The sequence below is a fragment of the Leptinotarsa decemlineata genome, unplaced genomic scaffold (assembly GCF_025532065.1).
Source record: "Leptinotarsa decemlineata unplaced genomic scaffold, Ldec_3_MD MMD2_P_RNA_scaffold_5, whole genome shotgun sequence".
Taxonomy (NCBI): Eukaryota; Metazoa; Arthropoda; class Insecta; order Coleoptera; family Chrysomelidae; genus Leptinotarsa; species Leptinotarsa decemlineata.
Window position 1 is genome coordinate 8,572,919 of NW_027412532.1, and position 19,959 is coordinate 8,592,877.

General features: G+C 34.1%; 1 protein-coding gene across 1 annotated transcript in view; it reads left to right on the plus strand.

Moving 5' to 3' along the window:
- LOC111514669 (cilia- and flagella-associated protein 43) overlaps positions 1 to 19,959 on the plus strand; it is a 53,120-nt gene that overhangs the window by 24,384 nt on the left and 8,777 nt on the right. The window contains exons 9-13 of the mRNA XM_074169478.1: positions 171 to 540; positions 4,160 to 4,667; positions 5,449 to 5,680; positions 6,638 to 7,057; positions 11,652 to 11,953. Of these exons, the coding sequence (XP_074025579.1) occupies positions 171 to 540; positions 4,160 to 4,667; positions 5,449 to 5,680; positions 6,638 to 7,057; positions 11,652 to 11,953 (1,832 nt within the window). The remainder of the gene's footprint in view (positions 1 to 170; positions 541 to 4,159; positions 4,668 to 5,448; positions 5,681 to 6,637; positions 7,058 to 11,651; positions 11,954 to 19,959) is intronic.

The window sequence follows — 19,959 nt, forward strand, 5'->3', positions numbered from 1 at the left end:
AGCGGGGCAGGCACAAAGTATGTGCTCTGCTGTTTCATCATTTTCCAAACAAAGATCACAGTCTCCTAACGAACGCGCATTTCAGAGGAGGTCCTAAGCCGAGACTTTGAAGCCGCTTCCTAGATTTGACAAGCTGTATGTGATACGTCTTAAAAAGAAATACATTTCAGGACTCACTAGTGAGATTGCACCAAGAGATCAAAACAGGCCATCAATTGAGACATTTCGAAGTTAGACTAACCGAAAGGCATGCTGTGACATATGGTTTCGACGGTTTCATTATAGCCAGATGTAGAAAATTCGATCAACAAATAGGAATGGCCCTTCCTCATCACCGATACCTTGGAGGTGTCCAGAAAGCCTATATCGACCCTATTGCGAAACACATAATATCCTTGGGAAGAGACGATGTTCTTGTATGTACTAACTTAGTCGATAATGAAGTCGATGAGGATTGGAAACAATCTCTGGTGGCTTTGAAGAATTCGACTAGGTACGCCCTCATGTTCAAGAGGCCGACGATTGGGTTCAAACCAGAAGGTAACTATTTTTTTCAGTCCAGGAAATAATGAGGAGTAGGGTAGAATATGCTTCAATTTAATTTTCTATCCCCTACTATGAGTGGAATTTTGAGATGGAAGAGCACCAAGTCGCATACCATTTCGAGATATTTCGAATCATCTTCCTAATAGTATTATTGGTTGTTGGCCAACAGAAATTATAGGTAAACGAATGAACTGCTATTCGGAAATAATTAACTCGAGAAAAATTAAAAACAATACCAATAAATATATGGTTACACATTAATGAACTGTGGGGGAAACATTCAACAGTTTGTTCAGCGACCTCATTGGAATATATTCATGAACGCCCTTGATACTATCATTAGATTATTGGTCCTAGGCATATCGAGGAAAAAATATGATTATTTTTATGAATGCACACATAATCCGCTTTGTTTCCCATCGTCACTAGCACCGTGAGCATCCATGCAATAGCATTGTAAGTGCAATTGTATGTAACAGTGAATTTCCAGTATTTCGACATTGGTTACTGTCATCATCAGGAAACTACAAACTTTTTTTAATTGAAAGTGGAAACGTTGAAATTGTGACAATACTTAGAATTTTACTAGTGATGACTTCAATTGTCTAATTGGATTCTAAAATGCTTTGAAATCTATGAAGAAAAAATGAAATTAAAATTAATAGGCTGAAATATCGTTTATATCAAGCAATAAAACATGGAATGAAATTACAATACAATAATTGAAAAAATCAACATAAAGGATAAAAATGACCACTGAGTGAAAACAAATCAAAGTAAAAATGAAAATGAACAAAAAAATAAACAAAAAAAAAAAATAAATTGAAAAATTACAAAAAAAAGATTTCAAACCAAGTTACTTCACGACGATTCGGTTGTTGATATCCACAATCGTCTTTGGGTAATGACTAGAGTATTCCTCCGAAAGATGAGTATTTATAGGTCATTCGAACGCTTTCGCCTATCCCCTCTACCCTCTTTTAGCTTCACTGATTTAGTAGGAGTTGATCGTGTTTTCGTTTGATTACAGGTTTCTATATGTTGCGTATCTCTATGCTAGCTTGGCTGAATGCGTCATTGGACAACATATATGCAGCTCCCCTGAAATTTCCCTCAAACCAGTGTTTCTTCCTGCTTGGGACCACTTGATGTTATGTTGATAATTTCAAATGTAACCCCTATGATGGGTTTGAACTCTGTATTTATAGCGGAAGATACTTTCTGATAGGAATATTTATTTCCCAAACGAAGCCGCCATTGTAGCAAAGCTAGGCTTCAATTTTATATCGAGGAAAATAAAAATACCTTGATCTTGATATTTATCAGATGAATATAGTCTCTTTTTGATAGGGAAAACGATAAAAAAACCTCAAAATTAGAGCAGCCGCTTTCACCATTTGAAATTTAGAAATGGAGAATGATACTTACTGGAGAACTGGCTTAGATGTTGCCTACAGAAGTGATCACCCTTCAAAAGTTTGGCTTAGCTTAGCCTTATCAAATAGATACTGTTTTAGAATAGAAACATTTTTCACTCAAGTCCTTCCAGGCGCTTTGTCGCGATATGCCATTGATACCTCTTATACGAACTTTTCCTAGGGAGTTCCCTTATTTGTGTGAGAAATGAATTTCTTCTGTTTTCCCTACCAGTATAATTACCGGCAATAATACACCGTAATCAAAGTTAATAAGTATAATAAAAAATATAAGAAATGGAAAAGTTACAAATATGATGTAAACGACAAAATAAACAGGAAAAAACCAGACCACCAAAAGGAACACATAGGAACAACCAGACCATAAGAGGATGCTCAACCGGCATTCGATTGAATATTCATATCAACATGCCCTTTATTCGGCAACTCTGTATGAGATAAGCTATTTAAATAAATGTTTACCCACAGTATTTCGATAAGAGTGCATGGTTAGCCACCCTGAAACTTTCTCACCAATAGCTCTCTTTCTTCGTTTAGCTGTAGATAGCGGCTGATCCTTTTATGTTTTACTGAATTCAACACAAGACACCAAACCAGAATTTCACTCGGTTGAACTGGCAACCAAAAAGGAAAATAAAGGAAAACCGGGTTTTCCCCAAACTCCCAAAAGTACCTCGAATATCACACTATTCGAATAACTCGCGATTGAACTCTCGTTTACCCCTTTCTTTCGAATACTTTATTAGTTTTCCGACTTTATCTCCTCAAAAAAAATTCTCTAATTATTTTCTCTCAACTCGACCTTTCGACGACCCAAAATCACTCTACCGTGTTCCATTTCCCGCGATCCATTTTTCCCTAAGTCAGCGGATACTTCCCTTCTTAAAATTAAATGGGAAAGTTAAGGCCCATACATCCAATCCAAAAATTCAATTATATCACTTAGGTCTTTCGGTCGCTTCGTGATTCGTTAAGTATTTCGGCCATCTTTAATTTGTTTTTAGCATACCGTTCCCAGCTTATCGCTGACTTTTCAAAAGACCCAACTGTGTTTCATAAACAAAGTGTCTCCAGCTATCAATAATAATGAGTTTTTTCGTCTGCTCTTGAAAAGTAACTATGAATAAAACCCACTGTACCTTGTGGTTAAGAAATATGCCTTCAGCACGTACAAATCATATATACGTTCCTTGAGTAAGATATCGTTTTCTTTTTCAAATCTTCCGACATTTATCGATTCCCCATGAACTTTAATTTTTCCTATTTAGACAAATATGTGAGATCACAAAAATTAAAAATACAGGGCGTCTTCTCATAAGACGAACAGTTTCAGGATTTGCCGCACTCAGGATATCCGGTAAATGCAATTTTTGGAATCAAAGTCCGCTTTTGGTTATCGTTATCGTGAGGCTGCCACGTATAGTGTTTTCTGATCAGAAACAGGTTCTCTTGTATTGGACTTGGGCCCAATTCTACTTATCCTTTTCGATAATCCTCTAACGTAGGGAAGTACAAGCACTGGTTGTGACGGCTTCTCTTCCTTGTGAGGCTCTTGCTGTCTTCTAGCCAAAGCCTGTTCCACCATCACTTTGAAATTACCATTGCGTTGAAGATCTTTTTTGATGATGCCTATTTCCTTCTCGAGACCTTCCTTCGTATTACAGAGTCTGCATGCACTACCCACTAAAGTCTTGATGATTCCTCTTTTGGTAGATTGATGGTGATTGGATTCGTGATTCAGGTAATGTCTCGTGTGAGACGGTATACAGATATTTACTACTTTCTGTCTGTCCTCTTCACCTAGAATGGTGAGAATGGTCAAAAACTTTTATGGAAATGTAAAACAAATTAAATGATGGAGGAGTAGAGAGCTAAAACCTTTCCTTCCTAAAAATTAATCTCTTCTGAAAATATAAAATAAAATGACAAAAATAACTACTTGAAGGTTTAGAGAACATCTCTTTTGCAAATATGTGGGGTATTCAAAAAATACAACTTCGGTAAAAAACAAATTTAGTGAACACCCTTTACATTTTTAGTTATTATTGAAATATAGCTTCCATTATTCTCTACAATTGTAATTCTTTTCTCAACTAGGGAAATAAGTATCATCTACATCGTTTATATAACCTGTATATTATTTGGTTATCATTAATTAACTGAAGATCTTCTTGTAGGAAGATTCAAAAACAAAACCTGGGTAGAAGTGAACGATATCTTGAAATATGAAGAAGACGAATTGGTATCTCGAGAAAAGAAGACTGCAATAATTACGGAATTCAACAATATCAAATCCGTTCTCAATAAACTGGTAACGGAAAACATTGAAGGTCCCGAGAACCAGAAGATCGATCTTTTGGAATTTTACCTGGACACCACGTCCTTCAACCAGAAAAAGCTGAAGAACAAAGAGGACTGCAAACGAGAGGAGATCTATTTGAAAGCTCTGATCGAAGCTCAGGACCGAGTATCCCAGCATCTATTGAAAACCTATTTGGAAGCGATGGGATCACCAGCCAAAATGATACGGGGGATGTTTCAAAATGTCATTGCCACCAATTATACCATGCTGCCTGTCGATCCGGTGAGAAACAGGAGGCTTGCTTGGGTCGAAGAGCAGAGAAAGGTTGAAACATTTTTGTCTGTTAAGGATACTTTCGAACCATGGGTGATCATCAAGAGGGAGTAAATATATTTCATTTTATTATTATCTATTGATATTGAAGGTCAGAAAAGACAAAGTGCAATAGTGTTGTATACGTGGTTGTATTATTCTACTGTGGTCGGGTGGACTAAAAATTATATGGATTCCATACTAGTAGCGCCATCTGTGTGTTACCCTATAAACCTTTCAGTCCACCTAACAATCATCATTCATTTTGAAAATTATATCACTGGCAGAAATGTAAAGCCTATGAATGAATAGTTTAGCAAAGCAACCTCTTATATTTTTGTGTTTCATTCCAATTCTATTTTTGATTCCGTTTGAATAGTACACGACGCAAGGAGAGGTCGTCCTTCGCCCATTCGTGTAACAAGTTAAACACCCTTTTTATGTTTTTAAAATTATATTCTCTGTCTATTTGTGTTTGTAAGTATCGTAGAGTTAATTATGTTTCGGACACCCATAGAAAATATGCAAATCTGAAATTCAGAAAAATCCGTCAAACAATTTTAGTGTCAGGAAAGTTTCTGGGGCCCCTCAAAAAAGTGTGCACAAAAGTGACAATTTTTCTATAGCCTCAATAGCACAGGAACAGACGGAAATATTTTCTGATCATGTTTCCATAACTGCATGCTTCTGGATGCAAAATGGAAACAAATTATTCATTTTTACAAATTATGGATAACTTCGAACATATTTTGATTGGCAATATATTTGGGATATATTTCTTATGTATGGATGAATTATCTCTCTCTGGATCTGAAAATTACTCGATGATCTTGATATTATATTTGATTTCAGGACACTAGCCAGTAGGCTTTTGCAGCCATTGAAGTTAACCACTAAGGATTACAGTACTATGTCGGCTAGAACTCTCCTTGATGAATCTCCAGTTAGTCGCTTGACGGTAGACTCACAAATCGCTTACTACGGCACAGTTACTCAACTTTACGTCGAAAGAAACCTGGAACATTATAGGCAGAGGCAGATTGTTTCGTTCTATCAGTGTGATCTTCAACAAACGATGACAGAGGTTTGTTAATCCCGTGTATTGTCATAGCGAACCAGTACAATGGAATTTAGTTAGCAAACTTACGCCAATCCAACTGGCTATCATCCTGATGCTCAAAGTTATAGGGTTTCAGGAATAGAAGTTATTATATTGGTGACTAATACCAACTATATAAGCGTAATTTGAAATATTAATTATGTCAGAACACGTTTCGATGCGTGTCAGTATCTGGTGACATTAGCCAGGAATATTTTTACTTCCTGTTCAAGCATTTTGATAGTTGATTTATTTTAGGTTTGGTACAAAACAATTCCCCCACCATTGGACTTCAAGGATGTCACATGATCTTGAGCTATGCGCACGCCATATGAGCTTGAACACGGAGTTTAACCTTCACAATCGAATTTGTCCTTGAGACATGAGTGCCTCGAATCGAGTACACTGCACCTTTGACTACCAAAGGGTCGAAAGTGGCATTGCAAAATATCCATGCACCACTGGATTTTCGTTCTGAGTGAACATCACGGTAACCGTCTGCTCAGCGAGCAGGGGATCATCGTGAATCCTTCCACCACTGCCTCCTATTGTGAACTGAAAGCTTCAATTGACTGCTTTTATAAGGGCACAATCCCCTCTCCACTTCAATCCGAGGTAAATTTATGACGTTTCATTCAAGGTCCCTCAGACTCAAGGTCTTTTATCAAGGACAAATTCGATTTACAAGATCAAACTCTGTGTTCAAGGTCATATGACGTGCTTATAGCACAAGGTTTTTTAGGGTCTTCAACGTCATATGATGAGAACATAGCTCAATATTAAGTGACGTCGTTCAAGGTCAAGGTCAAATGGTGGGAGGAGGTTTTAGTATCGGTATAAATCAACTACTCATTTTCCAGTTCATATTAAAGCATCGGACTTCTTAATTTAGTTATTTTTCCAGAATTGCAACAGATTTCAGTATCGAAATTTCGATTCTAGGCTGACGTTGTTAAAATTAAACTGGTATTCAATGAATCCTTCGATAAACTGGTGGATATGAAGTACCGCGAATTGGAAGTCGTCAAAGAAAAACACAAGCGCCTTCGACACATCATATCCGAGTACAATTTCTTCTCCACGGACAAAATCGTCATGGATATAGTGGACCCAGAATGGACACAAGAAGAAGAACCGTGGAGGATAGCAACAGTGGAAGACAAAGAGTTGGCCATCACGCCTTATGTTAGCCCGAGCGAACAGGCCATTCTGGATGCTGCTGCAGCTGAAGAAGAAAGAATCAGGCTGGCGCTGCTCGCGGATGACTTTAGAGAACGAGCCCTCATGACTATGATGAATGGTGTGCTGGAGATAAAGTGGGAGGATGAACTGAAGAAGGATGTACCGTTGCCTAAATGTATGGTACTGTATGATTTTTTCATAACTACTTACAAGCGTCGTTGAAAAATCTCGAGAGCTAAGTATAATTTTGAAAGTGTTCAGTCTCTGTAATAACGAGATTCCTGCAGAAGTTCCAGATAAAAAGTTAGGTTTTCAAAAAATATTTCGTATACAATTTTCATTGTATTTCGTATGTTTCGTATACAATTTTCAGACATACATCAACGTATTGTGTTTTTTGAAATATTATCTCATACACTAGATTTCCAGTGCAAACGTGGATTTTTTTTCGAAGAAATGAGATATATTTTTTGCAAAACTGAATTTTCAAATTTAACTTTATTCAATTATTTTACTGAAATAATGTCATTGATGAAGAGGTGAAGGAAATTTTTAGAGGAATAGCATATTGTTCTTTCTCAATCTGATCCTATGTTCGTATATATCTGCAGATGCAGACTGTCGAAATTCTCATATTTTCTCTACTTCAAGATTTTATTCGAATATAAGCCTTCGCAAAAGTATAGAATTGAATCATTTTGTTACTATCAAATTTCATCTAAACGATAATTACAACAAAAAGTCTAAAAAAGTTACGGTAAGTAGACCATGGCAATGAAATTGTAAAGAAAACTATATTGTATAACGTGGGTTGTTAAAAAAAATGAGGTGAATGTTGAAATTTCGGGGGTTATGTATATTCAACGGGCGATTTTTCATGGTTTCGAATATAAGTTTACAATTTCAGCTGCTTAGCATGTTTAGTTAGTTGGTGAAATAATCCGGTCAATCTAGACATTGGAAGGTACATACATATACAATAAGCTGCAAACGCGTGTAATTGTTCAAACCATAGTTGAAAATAAGATTTTAAAATTCGGAATGATTGCGATGCCTGGAAAAAAATATATTCGAGGTCAAAGGTCAAAAATCTCGAAAAAAATTGGTTTTTCGCGATTTTCAGGAAAACGGTATGTTTTAACATAACATAACTTCAGATAAAAATTGTAGATCATAAAATTCTCCATGAAAATTGTTTCAACACTTTTTTTCTTAGAGCCACCGTTTCTGAGATACGACGAGTCAAAAAGTTGTAAAAGTTGTAATCGTCATTATATGCACACGTTTCCACGCCACCTATGAGGTAGTGTACTTAGCGCGTTTTTTTGAACGTGGTTTTCCCAGTAGGCCTATTCCACATCTCTGTTGTGATTCTGTCAAATTGAAAACTTGCCCAGTAAAATATATTAGGAAGGGTTGGAAATTATAAAAGCGATTGAAATGAAAAAAATGTAAAAATTTATTCATCTGAGTCATAACCTTCGAATACTTCTTCTTGGTCTTCTTCTTCTTCTTGATCTTCTTCTTCTTCTTGATGTTCATCCTGGGTCTAGATAAACTGCGTCAAGAATGATGTATCGCATGTTTCCTCGTTGGTATCAAATGAATCCTCCACTATTGGTGATTCAGCATTGGAACATGACTGGCCTTGACAATGTGTACATGCCAGAGAACACAACCGTCCAACTTTTTTACAACCACATTTAGCGCTGCATACACTTGCAAAAAAATTGTGTTCAGCAGTTTTTCCGGCGCAGGTGGGAGTAAAGTCTGAACAGGTTCTAATGCATTGTCGACCAAATTCCCAGTCTTTTGGGTCTAGCTGATAACCAAGCCACACTTGAACTTGATAATATACCCGGCAAACATGTTGATGAGCAACTGAGGTTGGAGGAAGACAAGCTGATTGCACCTGTTTCTTATTTTTACTGTTTTTTACATGCATATCGATACTTATCTAAGCAAGTGTTTTTATTCGGAGCTTTGTACATAGAAAGAAAAAAGTGAATACCGTTGGTGATAATTTCTTGTTGAGTCGAATTATTTTTTTGAAAACTTCAGCACATTGAACTAAATCTTGTTTTCAAACATTTTAAAGACTGTTGCTTTACCCCTCCTGTCAAATGCAGAAGTCGTCTCACAGCCAGTTATTGCGTGTAAAAATAGTACATGATTTTGACTCTTTGCAAAAGTAGATAAACTTTTTGACGAATATATTTCGCTTTGACTATGAGCTTTTCCTGGCTTCAGAAAGAAAATAGTTTTTTCAGGTGAAGTTCGAGCAGTAAGAAGTACGAGTAAGTCTTCATCTTCACCAACAACAATAGTTATATTTCTCTCTATAATTGTTTCAATAATAATTGTTTCAATAACCAGTACGTCGGCATCGTTATTAGCATTTTTAACCAATAGATTTTCGCCAAAAAACTTATCCTTCAACATTGAAATGAACCGAGATTTGTTGTGAGTATTTGCAAGAAATTTCTGTTGACTGGTAGGAACTGTCATAAGTTCATCAAATAGAATATCGGAAGATGAAGATTTTGCTAAAGTTCGACGACGTTGTTCTGCAGCTTCAATATTTCTCGTGAAATCATCATAGCCATTAAATACGACCGTAATTCTGGCACCAAAATGTCTACGTACATACTGAACGTATTTATCTAAAATGATGCTAAATGTTTTTTCACTATCCCACACAACACAATGTACTAAGTATCCACCGTCAATGATGTATGTCGTATTAGTATTGTTAATTTCAATATTGACCTGTTGGAAACAATCGTAAATGGCATACTTCTGTGTTTTACGCATCCCAAGGTCATCAAACAACGATAAAGGGTAAGGAGCCAATTCATATTCAAAATATTTCTCAATTTCATCTTGAAATTCTGCAGTTATACTCATGTGCTGGAACAATAATACAGGGTCAACAGGTACTTTTTCTTCATGAACTTTTATAGAACTTCTCATCGCTAATAGAGGAACAACTTTGTCTGCGCGTTTGAATTTAATATCATTCAATGTTAGTCCTGTTATTTTCGCCATAGAGTAAGTCCAACTTCACGAGCTTTATAACAGTTCATTTTATCAGCACCAACGACACCACTTGCAATAGATATAGTTTTGTTCACCTCTGGAAAAGGATCATGTACTGAGGACCACTCTAAAAGTTTTTGGATGTCTTTAGCATCTTGTTTTACTCTTGAGTCACTCATATACGTGGCATACTTATGCATATAATGACGATTACAACTTTTACAACTTTTTGACTCGTCGTATCTCAGAAACGGTGGCTCTAAGAAAAAAAAGTATTGAAACATTTTTTGTAGAGAGTTTTAGGATCTACAATTTTTATCTGCAATTATTATATGATAAAACTTACCGTTTTCCTGAAAATCGCGAAAAACCAAATTTTTTCGAGATTTTTGACCTTTGACCTCGAATACATTTTTTTCCAGACATCGCAATCATTCGGAATTTCAAAATCTTATTTTTAACTATATTTTGAACGATTACACGCATTTGCAGCTTGTTGTAAATTTATGTACCTTCACTCTTATTTTTTAGTCTAATTTGATCGGACTAAAAGGCATAAAAGTTAGAAGTGTTTCGCGTGTTGGGCGATTTTCTGCTAACGAAAAATATGGATGGAAGAATCTGCATCAAATTTTGAGTTGAAAATGGAATTGAGTGCTTAGAAACACTTGAAATATTAATAGTGGCATACGGTGATTGTACTCTGAGTCTGAAAAATGGGCTTTACGCTTTTCACAGAAGGTAGAGAAGATGTGAATAACGACTACCACCCTGAACTCACCAACAACCGATGAAAATGCTGAGAAAGTGAAAACAATTGTTATATAGAATCGTCGAATTACTATTAGAGAAGTTGCTGAGGATGTTGGCATAACAGTTGGCTCATGCCAGGCATTTTTGTCGGGAATTTTGAGCATGACGTGTGTGACAATGAAATTCGTTCCAAAATTGCTGAATTTTGACTCGGTCAGAAATTGTTGAATGACGTCAACAGCGATCCGGATTTGCTTCAAAGGGTCATAACTGTCGACGAATCCATGGGTATATGGTAATGACATCAAAACCAAAGTCCACTTGTCCCAATGGAAGAGCCCAGGAGAGCCAAGACCAACAAAAGCACATCAAATTCGATCAAATGTCAAGGTTCTTTTCAGTTTTCTTCTATCATCGTGACATAGTGCATCAGAAGTTCTTGCCACATGGTCGTACGTTCACTAAAGAGTTATTATCTTGGAAGTTATGCGCCGCTTGCGAGAAGCAATACGAAGAAAACGTCCAGTGTTGTGGAAAAACAACACCGTAATCATGCCCAAGCCACCTTATTCACCAGATTTGCCTCCCTGGGATTTTTTTTCGTTTCTATGATTGGAAAGGCCCTTGCAAGGATGGAGTTCTGCAACAATTGATAGGATAAAACCGAATCGCTGATGGAGCTCGAGGACATACAAAAAGTGCATATTAGAACTGTTTCAAGGATTGGAAAAACGTTGGTACAAGTGTATTTTATCTGAGGGGAGTACTTTGTAGGAGGCAAAATAGAAATTGATGAATAAATGAGTAGTTTTTGAGAGTAGTGTATAAAGTATTTTTGTTAGGAATGTGAATTTTTCAGCAAAGATTTTTCTCTTTCGAAGTTGTTGATACTGCTTTCAAAGGCGGATGAATCTTCAATATATACTAATTTTAACCAATACCTGCACTGACCAAAAAGATCTCATGTTCATTAATTTTTCAGATAGAAAAAGACCCCGCTCAATTCAATGAAGAAGATTTACGAACAATTCGCGAATATGAGGAAAAAGTTGTGTTCCTCAACAGTGAAAGAGAAAGATACAAAAATATATTAGACACCGAATTCACGAAAGCGTCAATAGCAGTTCGAGATACTATAAGAAAATTCAACCAAAAAGTGAAGGATACTATGAACTACAAAATGTTCATTGATTCTGGAATGAACCAAGAGAATCTCATCGTTAATCGAGCCAGGTTGAACCAAAACGAAAGAATCAAGTTATACAGGAGGGAGGAGGAAATAGAGTAAGTAGAAAGAATGAACAATTGTTATAGAATATTTTCCTCAGTACATTTAAATGAAAAGTTGGAAGCCTTATAGATTTTTACAGCAATTAAATAGTGAAGATAAACCGGTTGCCGTATCTAAATTTCTAAAATTTGAAGTTAAAACTAAGCATTATGAGTTCATACTTTGTTTTCCTTCACTGGATGTAATCCTTTCTACAGTTAACTATTTTAGTGATCCAATAATTTTTCTGAAGAGAGGTTGTTTGAGTGACAGGTTCAATTTTTCCTTAAAAAAAACAATTATTTTTTTGCCAAAGTCTCGAATTTGATTGAATTTTTCTTTAGGACTCGAAAAGTAGTTTCTTCGTGTTGATAATATTACTATTTTAAAAACCATCAGACATATTAGATATGAAAAAAATAAAAAACATTGCAACAACCAAATTTCTGAGACGAACCAACACAAAACGACCTATAACAAAAAACATGACGTTTTGTTTTGGTGTTGTCTCGAAAATTTGGTTGCTACAATGTTTTTTTTTATATGTATATTAGATAGATACATAATAAAGATACATGTCTGATGGTTTTAAAATAGTAATATTATCAACACGAAGAAACTACTTTTTGAGCCCTTTACCGCATCATGTGCCAAATATGGTACAAAGCGAAAATTATTTGATTTATAATCCTTGAGAACGAATTTTGTCGTCATTTCATACATGACCATATCTGGCACGAACTCTATCTCATACACATCCGGCCGGACTATTTTATCAACGAGTGCATTAGAAGGAGTTTTCAAGTTCATTCTTGTTATAAATTTCATTTGTCACGCTTGGGGTGATCTTTGCTGTCCATTTACTCTTGTTTGAAAGTATTTTTCTACCCAGAAAAAATTATAGAGTGTTCAACAGTGATATTAAAAACATCTCTAGGTAAGTTCAGTAGTGAAAAGTTTCTCAGAACTAATGAACAATTCTGGAAACAAGTATGTACCTTATATGGCATATATCATGCAATGATGGATCATCCTGACAATATGAACATGTTTTCGGGTATGGAAAGTATTTTATGGCAAGATGACTGCCGTAAAAATTCCTTGTAACGATAGTGATTATTCCGATTTATCTGATGAGGATGATGAACCCCTTTTGGGTGTTGAATTACCTGTGGATAGTAATTTTGGAGAAACTCCCTTAGACGATGATGTTGCCAGTATCATGAATCGAGAATTTGATGACTTTGATTCTTCAGATGATAATATACCCTTATCAACAATACAAAAACGACTTGAAAAAAAGAAAAAAGAAAAGAAGTATACAATTGGGTAAAAGGAAATCTCGAAAAATCTGAAGAAGAAATAAAATTTACTGGTTCCCAGGATTTGCCTTTATCTATATCAGAGTTAGAAACTCCTATCCAATTCTTCAAGTTTCTTTTCCCAGATAGCCTTATGAAGTATATCTGTGAACAAACTAACCTTTATTCTGTACAGTGCCGTCCAAATAAACCTGCTAATATAAAAGAGTTCGAAATAGAGCAATTCATCGGTATTACCATGTACATGTCCCTTATTCAGCTGTCGGCCACAAGGCATTACTGGCATTAAACGATCGGCCATCCTGCTGTGAGCAACGTGATGAGCTGTAATAGATTTGAAGAGATAAAGCGTTTCTTACACTTCAACAACAATGATGACATGACTGGAGTCAAACTGGAAACGATAAATTGTTCAAGATCAGGCCATTTCTTACCCAAATAAGACAAAGATTACTGCAAGTTCCGAAAGAAGAGTATCTTGCTGTAGATGAACAGATTATTCCAACAAAAGCTCGAACACAACTCAAACAATATAATCCGAAGAAACCACATAAATGGGGTTTCAAAAATTTTGTCCACAGAGCACAAAGAAATACTGTACCTCTAGGAGCTCCAACTCTTAGTGTTAGTAGTAATGTTGTTGTGAAGCTATCTCAATCTATAACAAGACATCAGAATTTCAAATTGTTTTTTGACAATTGATTCTCCAGTGTTCCACTCATGACTTATTTGACTACTGAAGGTATACTACCCTTAGGGACGGGACGGTGAGATTGAATCGAGTCCCAGGAGTTGCAATGCCTTCCGAGAAGGAAATATAGATGGTGAGGTCATTAGTGTTGTATCTTGGTTTGATAACAAAGTAGTCACCACTTTGTCAACGTATGCAGGAAGTCAACCAGTAGGACAAAAGCGGATATTTTTCAAGCAAGAGAATGCACACAAGATGATACCTTGTCCAAAGAGTTTCCTCATTTATGAGTGGAGTGGATCTTCTATATGCGATGTTGGGTTTCTATCGTATAAAAATAAGGTAAAAAAAATACTACTTGCGCATTTTTTTTCATTTCATCGACTTGGTTGCCGTGAATAGCTGGCTACTTGCTAGAAGAGCAAACAAGTTTGATATGCCGCTTCTGGATAACAAACTGGCAATTGCAGACGCGCTTTGTTTAGCAGGAAAACCAAGCAGGGTTAACAGAGTAGGAAGGCCTCCGAGCGTGAACCTCCAGCAAATGTATGAATGTAAAAGAAAAAAAGGGCCAACAAAAGAAATTCCTCAAGAAGATATCAGAACAGATAGTATAGATCATTTCCCATACTGGCAAGAAACATGTAGATCAAGAGGTAAATACCCTGGTTGCTCAGGAAAAACTTTTGTGATGTGCACCAAATGCCAAATTCCATTATATATATATATATATATATATATATATATATATATATATATATATATATATATATATATATATATATATTCGGGATACAAACAGAAAAAAAATCCACTACAGTATCCACATAATTAAATTAATATTAAATTAGAGTAATATCTATACTACACGACATGTACACAGTGTCTAAAGTAAGGGATGAATTAAAATCAAATACAATAACAATAAAAACTGATTAATAGTTATTGACGAAATGTGTTAATTATAATTTATGAAAATAATCTTTCAATATTTTTTTGGCAGTAAGCAAAGAAGTATTAAAAATATCGAAGTAGTTTGCGAGAGAATTACCCCATTTAACGCATCGACATAGAGGAGAGTTCTGCGAACAGTTTGTTCTCTTGAAAGGTAAATTAAATGATTCATGTGCTCTCATTGTTCTATTTGGAACATTTAAGTAAATAATTGATAATAACGATGGACAATTTATTTTGTTTGTTATTATTTTTTGTAAAAATAAAATATCTGATATGTTACGCCTATGTTCCAACGATACTAACTGGAGGTCTCGTCTAATTCGCAAAGTATCACTGTTTTCAGTAATTCGAATACCTTGTTTGTAAGCAACAAGTTTTAAAAATCGATTTTGAATACGTTCTAATCGATCGATGTATATTTTATGCTGTGGACTCCAGATGGTTGATGCAAACATTAACTTAGTTAATACAAAAGCATTATAGAGATTTTGTATTGATTTTGTTTGATTGAAGAATTTACATTTTCTCTTGACATATCCCAGAGCTCTACTGCTCTTATTTATTACATAATCTATATGTTTATCGAAAATAAGTTTGGAGTCAAAAATAACTCCTGAATCTTTAAATGTATTAACTCGAGACAGCAAGATATTATTTATGTGATATGAATATGTAAGAATATTTTTGTTGCGGGTGAATGATATACAACTACATTTGGAAAAATTGAGATAAAATTCGTTTTGTTTACAAAATTCAAATAAATTATTTATGTCACTCTGAATTCTCAAGCAATCTGACAATGCTTTTATTTGAAGATAAATTTTCAGATCATCAGCATATATTAAGAATTTGGCATTTTAAAAACATTGTTTAATGTTATTAATATAGATAATAAAGAATAAGGGCCCTAGATGGGACCCTTGTGGCACTCCAGAAGGTGTTGGATACGGTTCAGATGAATAACCGTCTATGATTCGATCCATTTTAACATCGCACCACTTACACCGACTTCAGCAAGTCTCCGAAGTAGTGTATTATGACTAATTTTGTCAAAGGACTTGCTGAAATCTGTGTAAATAGTGTCAACTTGAATTTTATTATCCAAATTATCATGTAAAAATTCAGAGTAACAAAATAGGTTCGATTCAAGAGATCGATTTTTAAAAAAGCCATGTTGCTCAGGTATAATAATGTTTTTAATTAAATGAAATATATATTTATAAATTGAGCGTTCAAATAGTTTTGGTATTATTGATATTTTACTCATAGGACGAGAATTTTCAATATTATCTTTCCTTCCGTTTTTTAAAATGGATATTTCTCTCGCAACTTTCCAACTGACAGGAAAATATCCACAACAAAGTGACATATTAAAAAGAATTGTTAGAGGAGTACATAAAGTGTGAGCACAGTTTTTGCAGAAGATTGCAGGTATTTGATCAGGTCCTGAGCCTTTATTAACATCTAATTCTACTAAGCCTTGTTCTACTTCCTTTTTGCTTAAAATAATTTGTGATAAATTAGAATTATCGTCTGTTTCAGTAAATTGGTCCTGACAAAATGCATTTTGTTTATCAACAAAGACGCTTTTGAAGAATTTTGAAAATAAATTTGCTATCTCATGACCATTTTTTGCTTCATGATTATTTAACTGCATTTTGTGGGGAATCTTGCTGACCGAGTGCTTTTTAATTGATGAAAAGTTCCAAAAACGTTTGGGATTATTTACTACGTCAGCCTCAATATTTAAAATGTAATTGTCGAAATCTCTCTTTATTAATGCTTTTGATCTAGCACGGAGAAGCGTGAATGAATTTAAATCATTTAAGTTTTTATACATTTTCCATTTTTTGTGAAACTTATTTTTTTCTTTTATTACTTTAATAGTTGAGGCAGAATAGTATGATGGAAACTGTCTACTTTTAAAAATTTTTGGAACGTTTTCATCAATTAATTTATTTACAATACAGTTGAATTTCTGAACGGAGGAATCAACTGAACCGGTATTTAAGATATCTTCCCAGGAAATATCAGCAAGAGAATCGTTGATTCGAGTATAGTTCGCTTTTTTAAAATATAAGAATAACGACGATACCGGTTTCAATTGCTTAGAATATGGAACTTCAAATCAAAATTCTATGTAAGGATGATGAGTGTCCTCTTTTACGAGTGGACAAGAGCATTGTTGTAAATAAGAAATATTGAATTTATTGCAAAGAATCAAATCCAAAAGTTTACCGTTCAAATTTCGAACTGAGTTAAATTGCATAAAATTTTTAAATGAAAAGGTATCAATTGAATCCGAATATTTTCTATCTACATTTGACGCTATCAAGAAGTTGTTCGCATTAGCCCAATTTCTTGTACTTAAATTAAAATCACCACAAAGAAGAAATATATCTCCTTCATTAAGGACAAGGGAATCGAGTTTTGATGAAAAATTTGCGAAAGAAAGCTGATCATCTCCAGGCAGATAAATACAACACACAAAAATTCTAAATAATTCAAAATGTAAGCACACCCACATATCTTCTGCCTCACTTAAGTATTCAGTGACAATGGACGTTTTAAACTTATTTTTCACTGCGATGCCTTAATATGCCTTAATAAGGATCAAAATTGTTATTTACGCTTTCATACTGAATGATTTTTTATGAATAAAGTATACCTCTTAGTCTCAAATTAATAATGTATTGCCAAGTCAATATCACCTGATGTTCCATATATGGCACAAACCAGATCTTTTCAAAAATCATGAAAATCAACAGTGATTGATTTTTTAAAAATATTTTTCCATCAAATAGGGTTGAATTTCTCATCACATACAATTTTTTCGCTATGAAATGAAAATTCATGCGGTAAAGGGTTAAATAAACTCGAAACGTCCGCAGGTGAACAATTTTTTTAAAGAAAAAACTGATTATGTTACCCAACTAACCTTTCTTCAGTAATCTTGTATATCTCTCAGAACTAAACAATTTTGGCATTAGGGGAAATATTCTTGATTGTTTTGTAGGTTATATGAGGTTATATATTTGAATGTATTCAGCAAGGATTTATTCTCGATCCACTTTTTCTCTAATGTACATTGACTCATTAACAAATTTGTCTCTGGAGGGATTAGTTGAATTGTTTGCAATAATATACTATTCGCATTACTTCGACAAAATTCATGATGATATAAAAACAGACATGAAAACAATTTCAGGTTGACTTCAAGAGAATAAATCAACTTTATATTTATACGAATATTTCTGAAAGATTATTCCGTGACATTGAAAATCGTAATTTATGAATGAACTGTGTGTATTTTCTATAATGTTATCCAATTTGGTACTGAAGAGCTTTGGGACAAGTGTCTTAAGGTATACCAGTGAGGGTGACAGTGTTCCATGTAAGTGCAATTTATTACCATTCATTTAAAGTAGAACTCATGAGAATGATATCTGATTTTCATTCCACAACGAATGTTTGAAATACAAACTGATTAGAGAAAAGTATCTTCTTTATAATTCAGTGTTCATATAGAAGTATTTGTTTCGAAAGAATTTTTTTTTCTTTCGTGTAATTCAATGTTTATATGAAAGTAGCTGTTTCAGGAGGACTTTCTTTAAGTTTGTGTCTGAAAGTTACTTCTTTGCATGATCTACACATCCATGTATAGAGTTACTTATTTTAAAATTGATCAATTCCTTCCTTTCCTGGGAAGATTCCCTCATCCTGGTTTTTTATATCAAGATGGAGTAGTAGAAAGCCAAAAACTTTCCCAATTATTGAAAAATTGTACCAATCCTATGATTATTGATAACAATTCAATAACGTATGCTAGTATCAGGAGCTATATTTTTCTTAAATGTTTGAAAAAATATTTATTTCACTCTTAAACACTCACAACTGCATTATCTCATTTCTTTTTGGGGATCAGTTAAGAAATTTACGATAAAACCTTTGACATCTTTACAAAATAAAACTTTTGAATGCATATATAAATTATCGTTCTCAGAACCAACAGTGAATTTGTCTAAACCAAAAAAATTATTAGATTTTAACACACTATACCCATAAAAAATTTGTTGTTTCATTCAATAACAATTTAACCAACATTTAAAAAAAATTAGACGAACAAAATTATTATCAGTTGGTAATTTCAAATCCAATTTCGGACAGAAATCTATTTATCATGATGGAATTATAAAATTTGATACAATTCCTGAAAAAATAAAAATCTTTAACTGCTTTCAAATTTAAAAATGAATCGAAAAAGTATTTGATGAATTGAATTAAAAATTTTACATTTGACTGTTTATTATTTAATATTCTTCTGGTGTTTTCTTATTCGATTATTTATAATTTTTATATTTAAGTTTTTAATGCCTAGTAAAAAAGTTGATGTTCACTGCTCATATCAATTACTTGTGTTTTATTGTTCAAAATTTCATTATTTTGTTAAATTCGAATCTTTATTTAATTTTCAATATATAACAACAAAACCACGTTCTTGATGAATTAGGTAAATAGAATATTCTTTGAATATAATATTTTGTTGTGTTTGTGAAATAAATTAACGAAAAATTGACCTCCCTCTTCGTCACAAATTTCAAAATATATCAAATTTGAACAGAATGTATAAAATCTCACAATAGTAGTTTTATGAACGACGTCTATTTATAATGAATAACGATGTAGCCGATTTGTGACGTCAATAAATCCTGAGAATTGATTTGAAGTCTATTGAACTTCAAGTAAGTGATAATAATATTACAGTACGAGTAAATGTATATCCTTGTCATGATAAATGAAAGGGCTTTATTGACATTTGAATAACACTAGAGATATATAATTTGAAGACTAGTGATACCTTGATGGTGACCTATCGACTTTAATTTCTGAAAACTTCGGTGTACCGTAAAGTTATCTTATTGGCCCCTTTTTTATGTGATGTATATCAGCGACTCATGAATTTGTTTACCGCAGTACGCCGATGATACACAATTGTATTATTCATTCAATTTCACAGACCTCACACAAGGTAATGAAAATAATAATATAA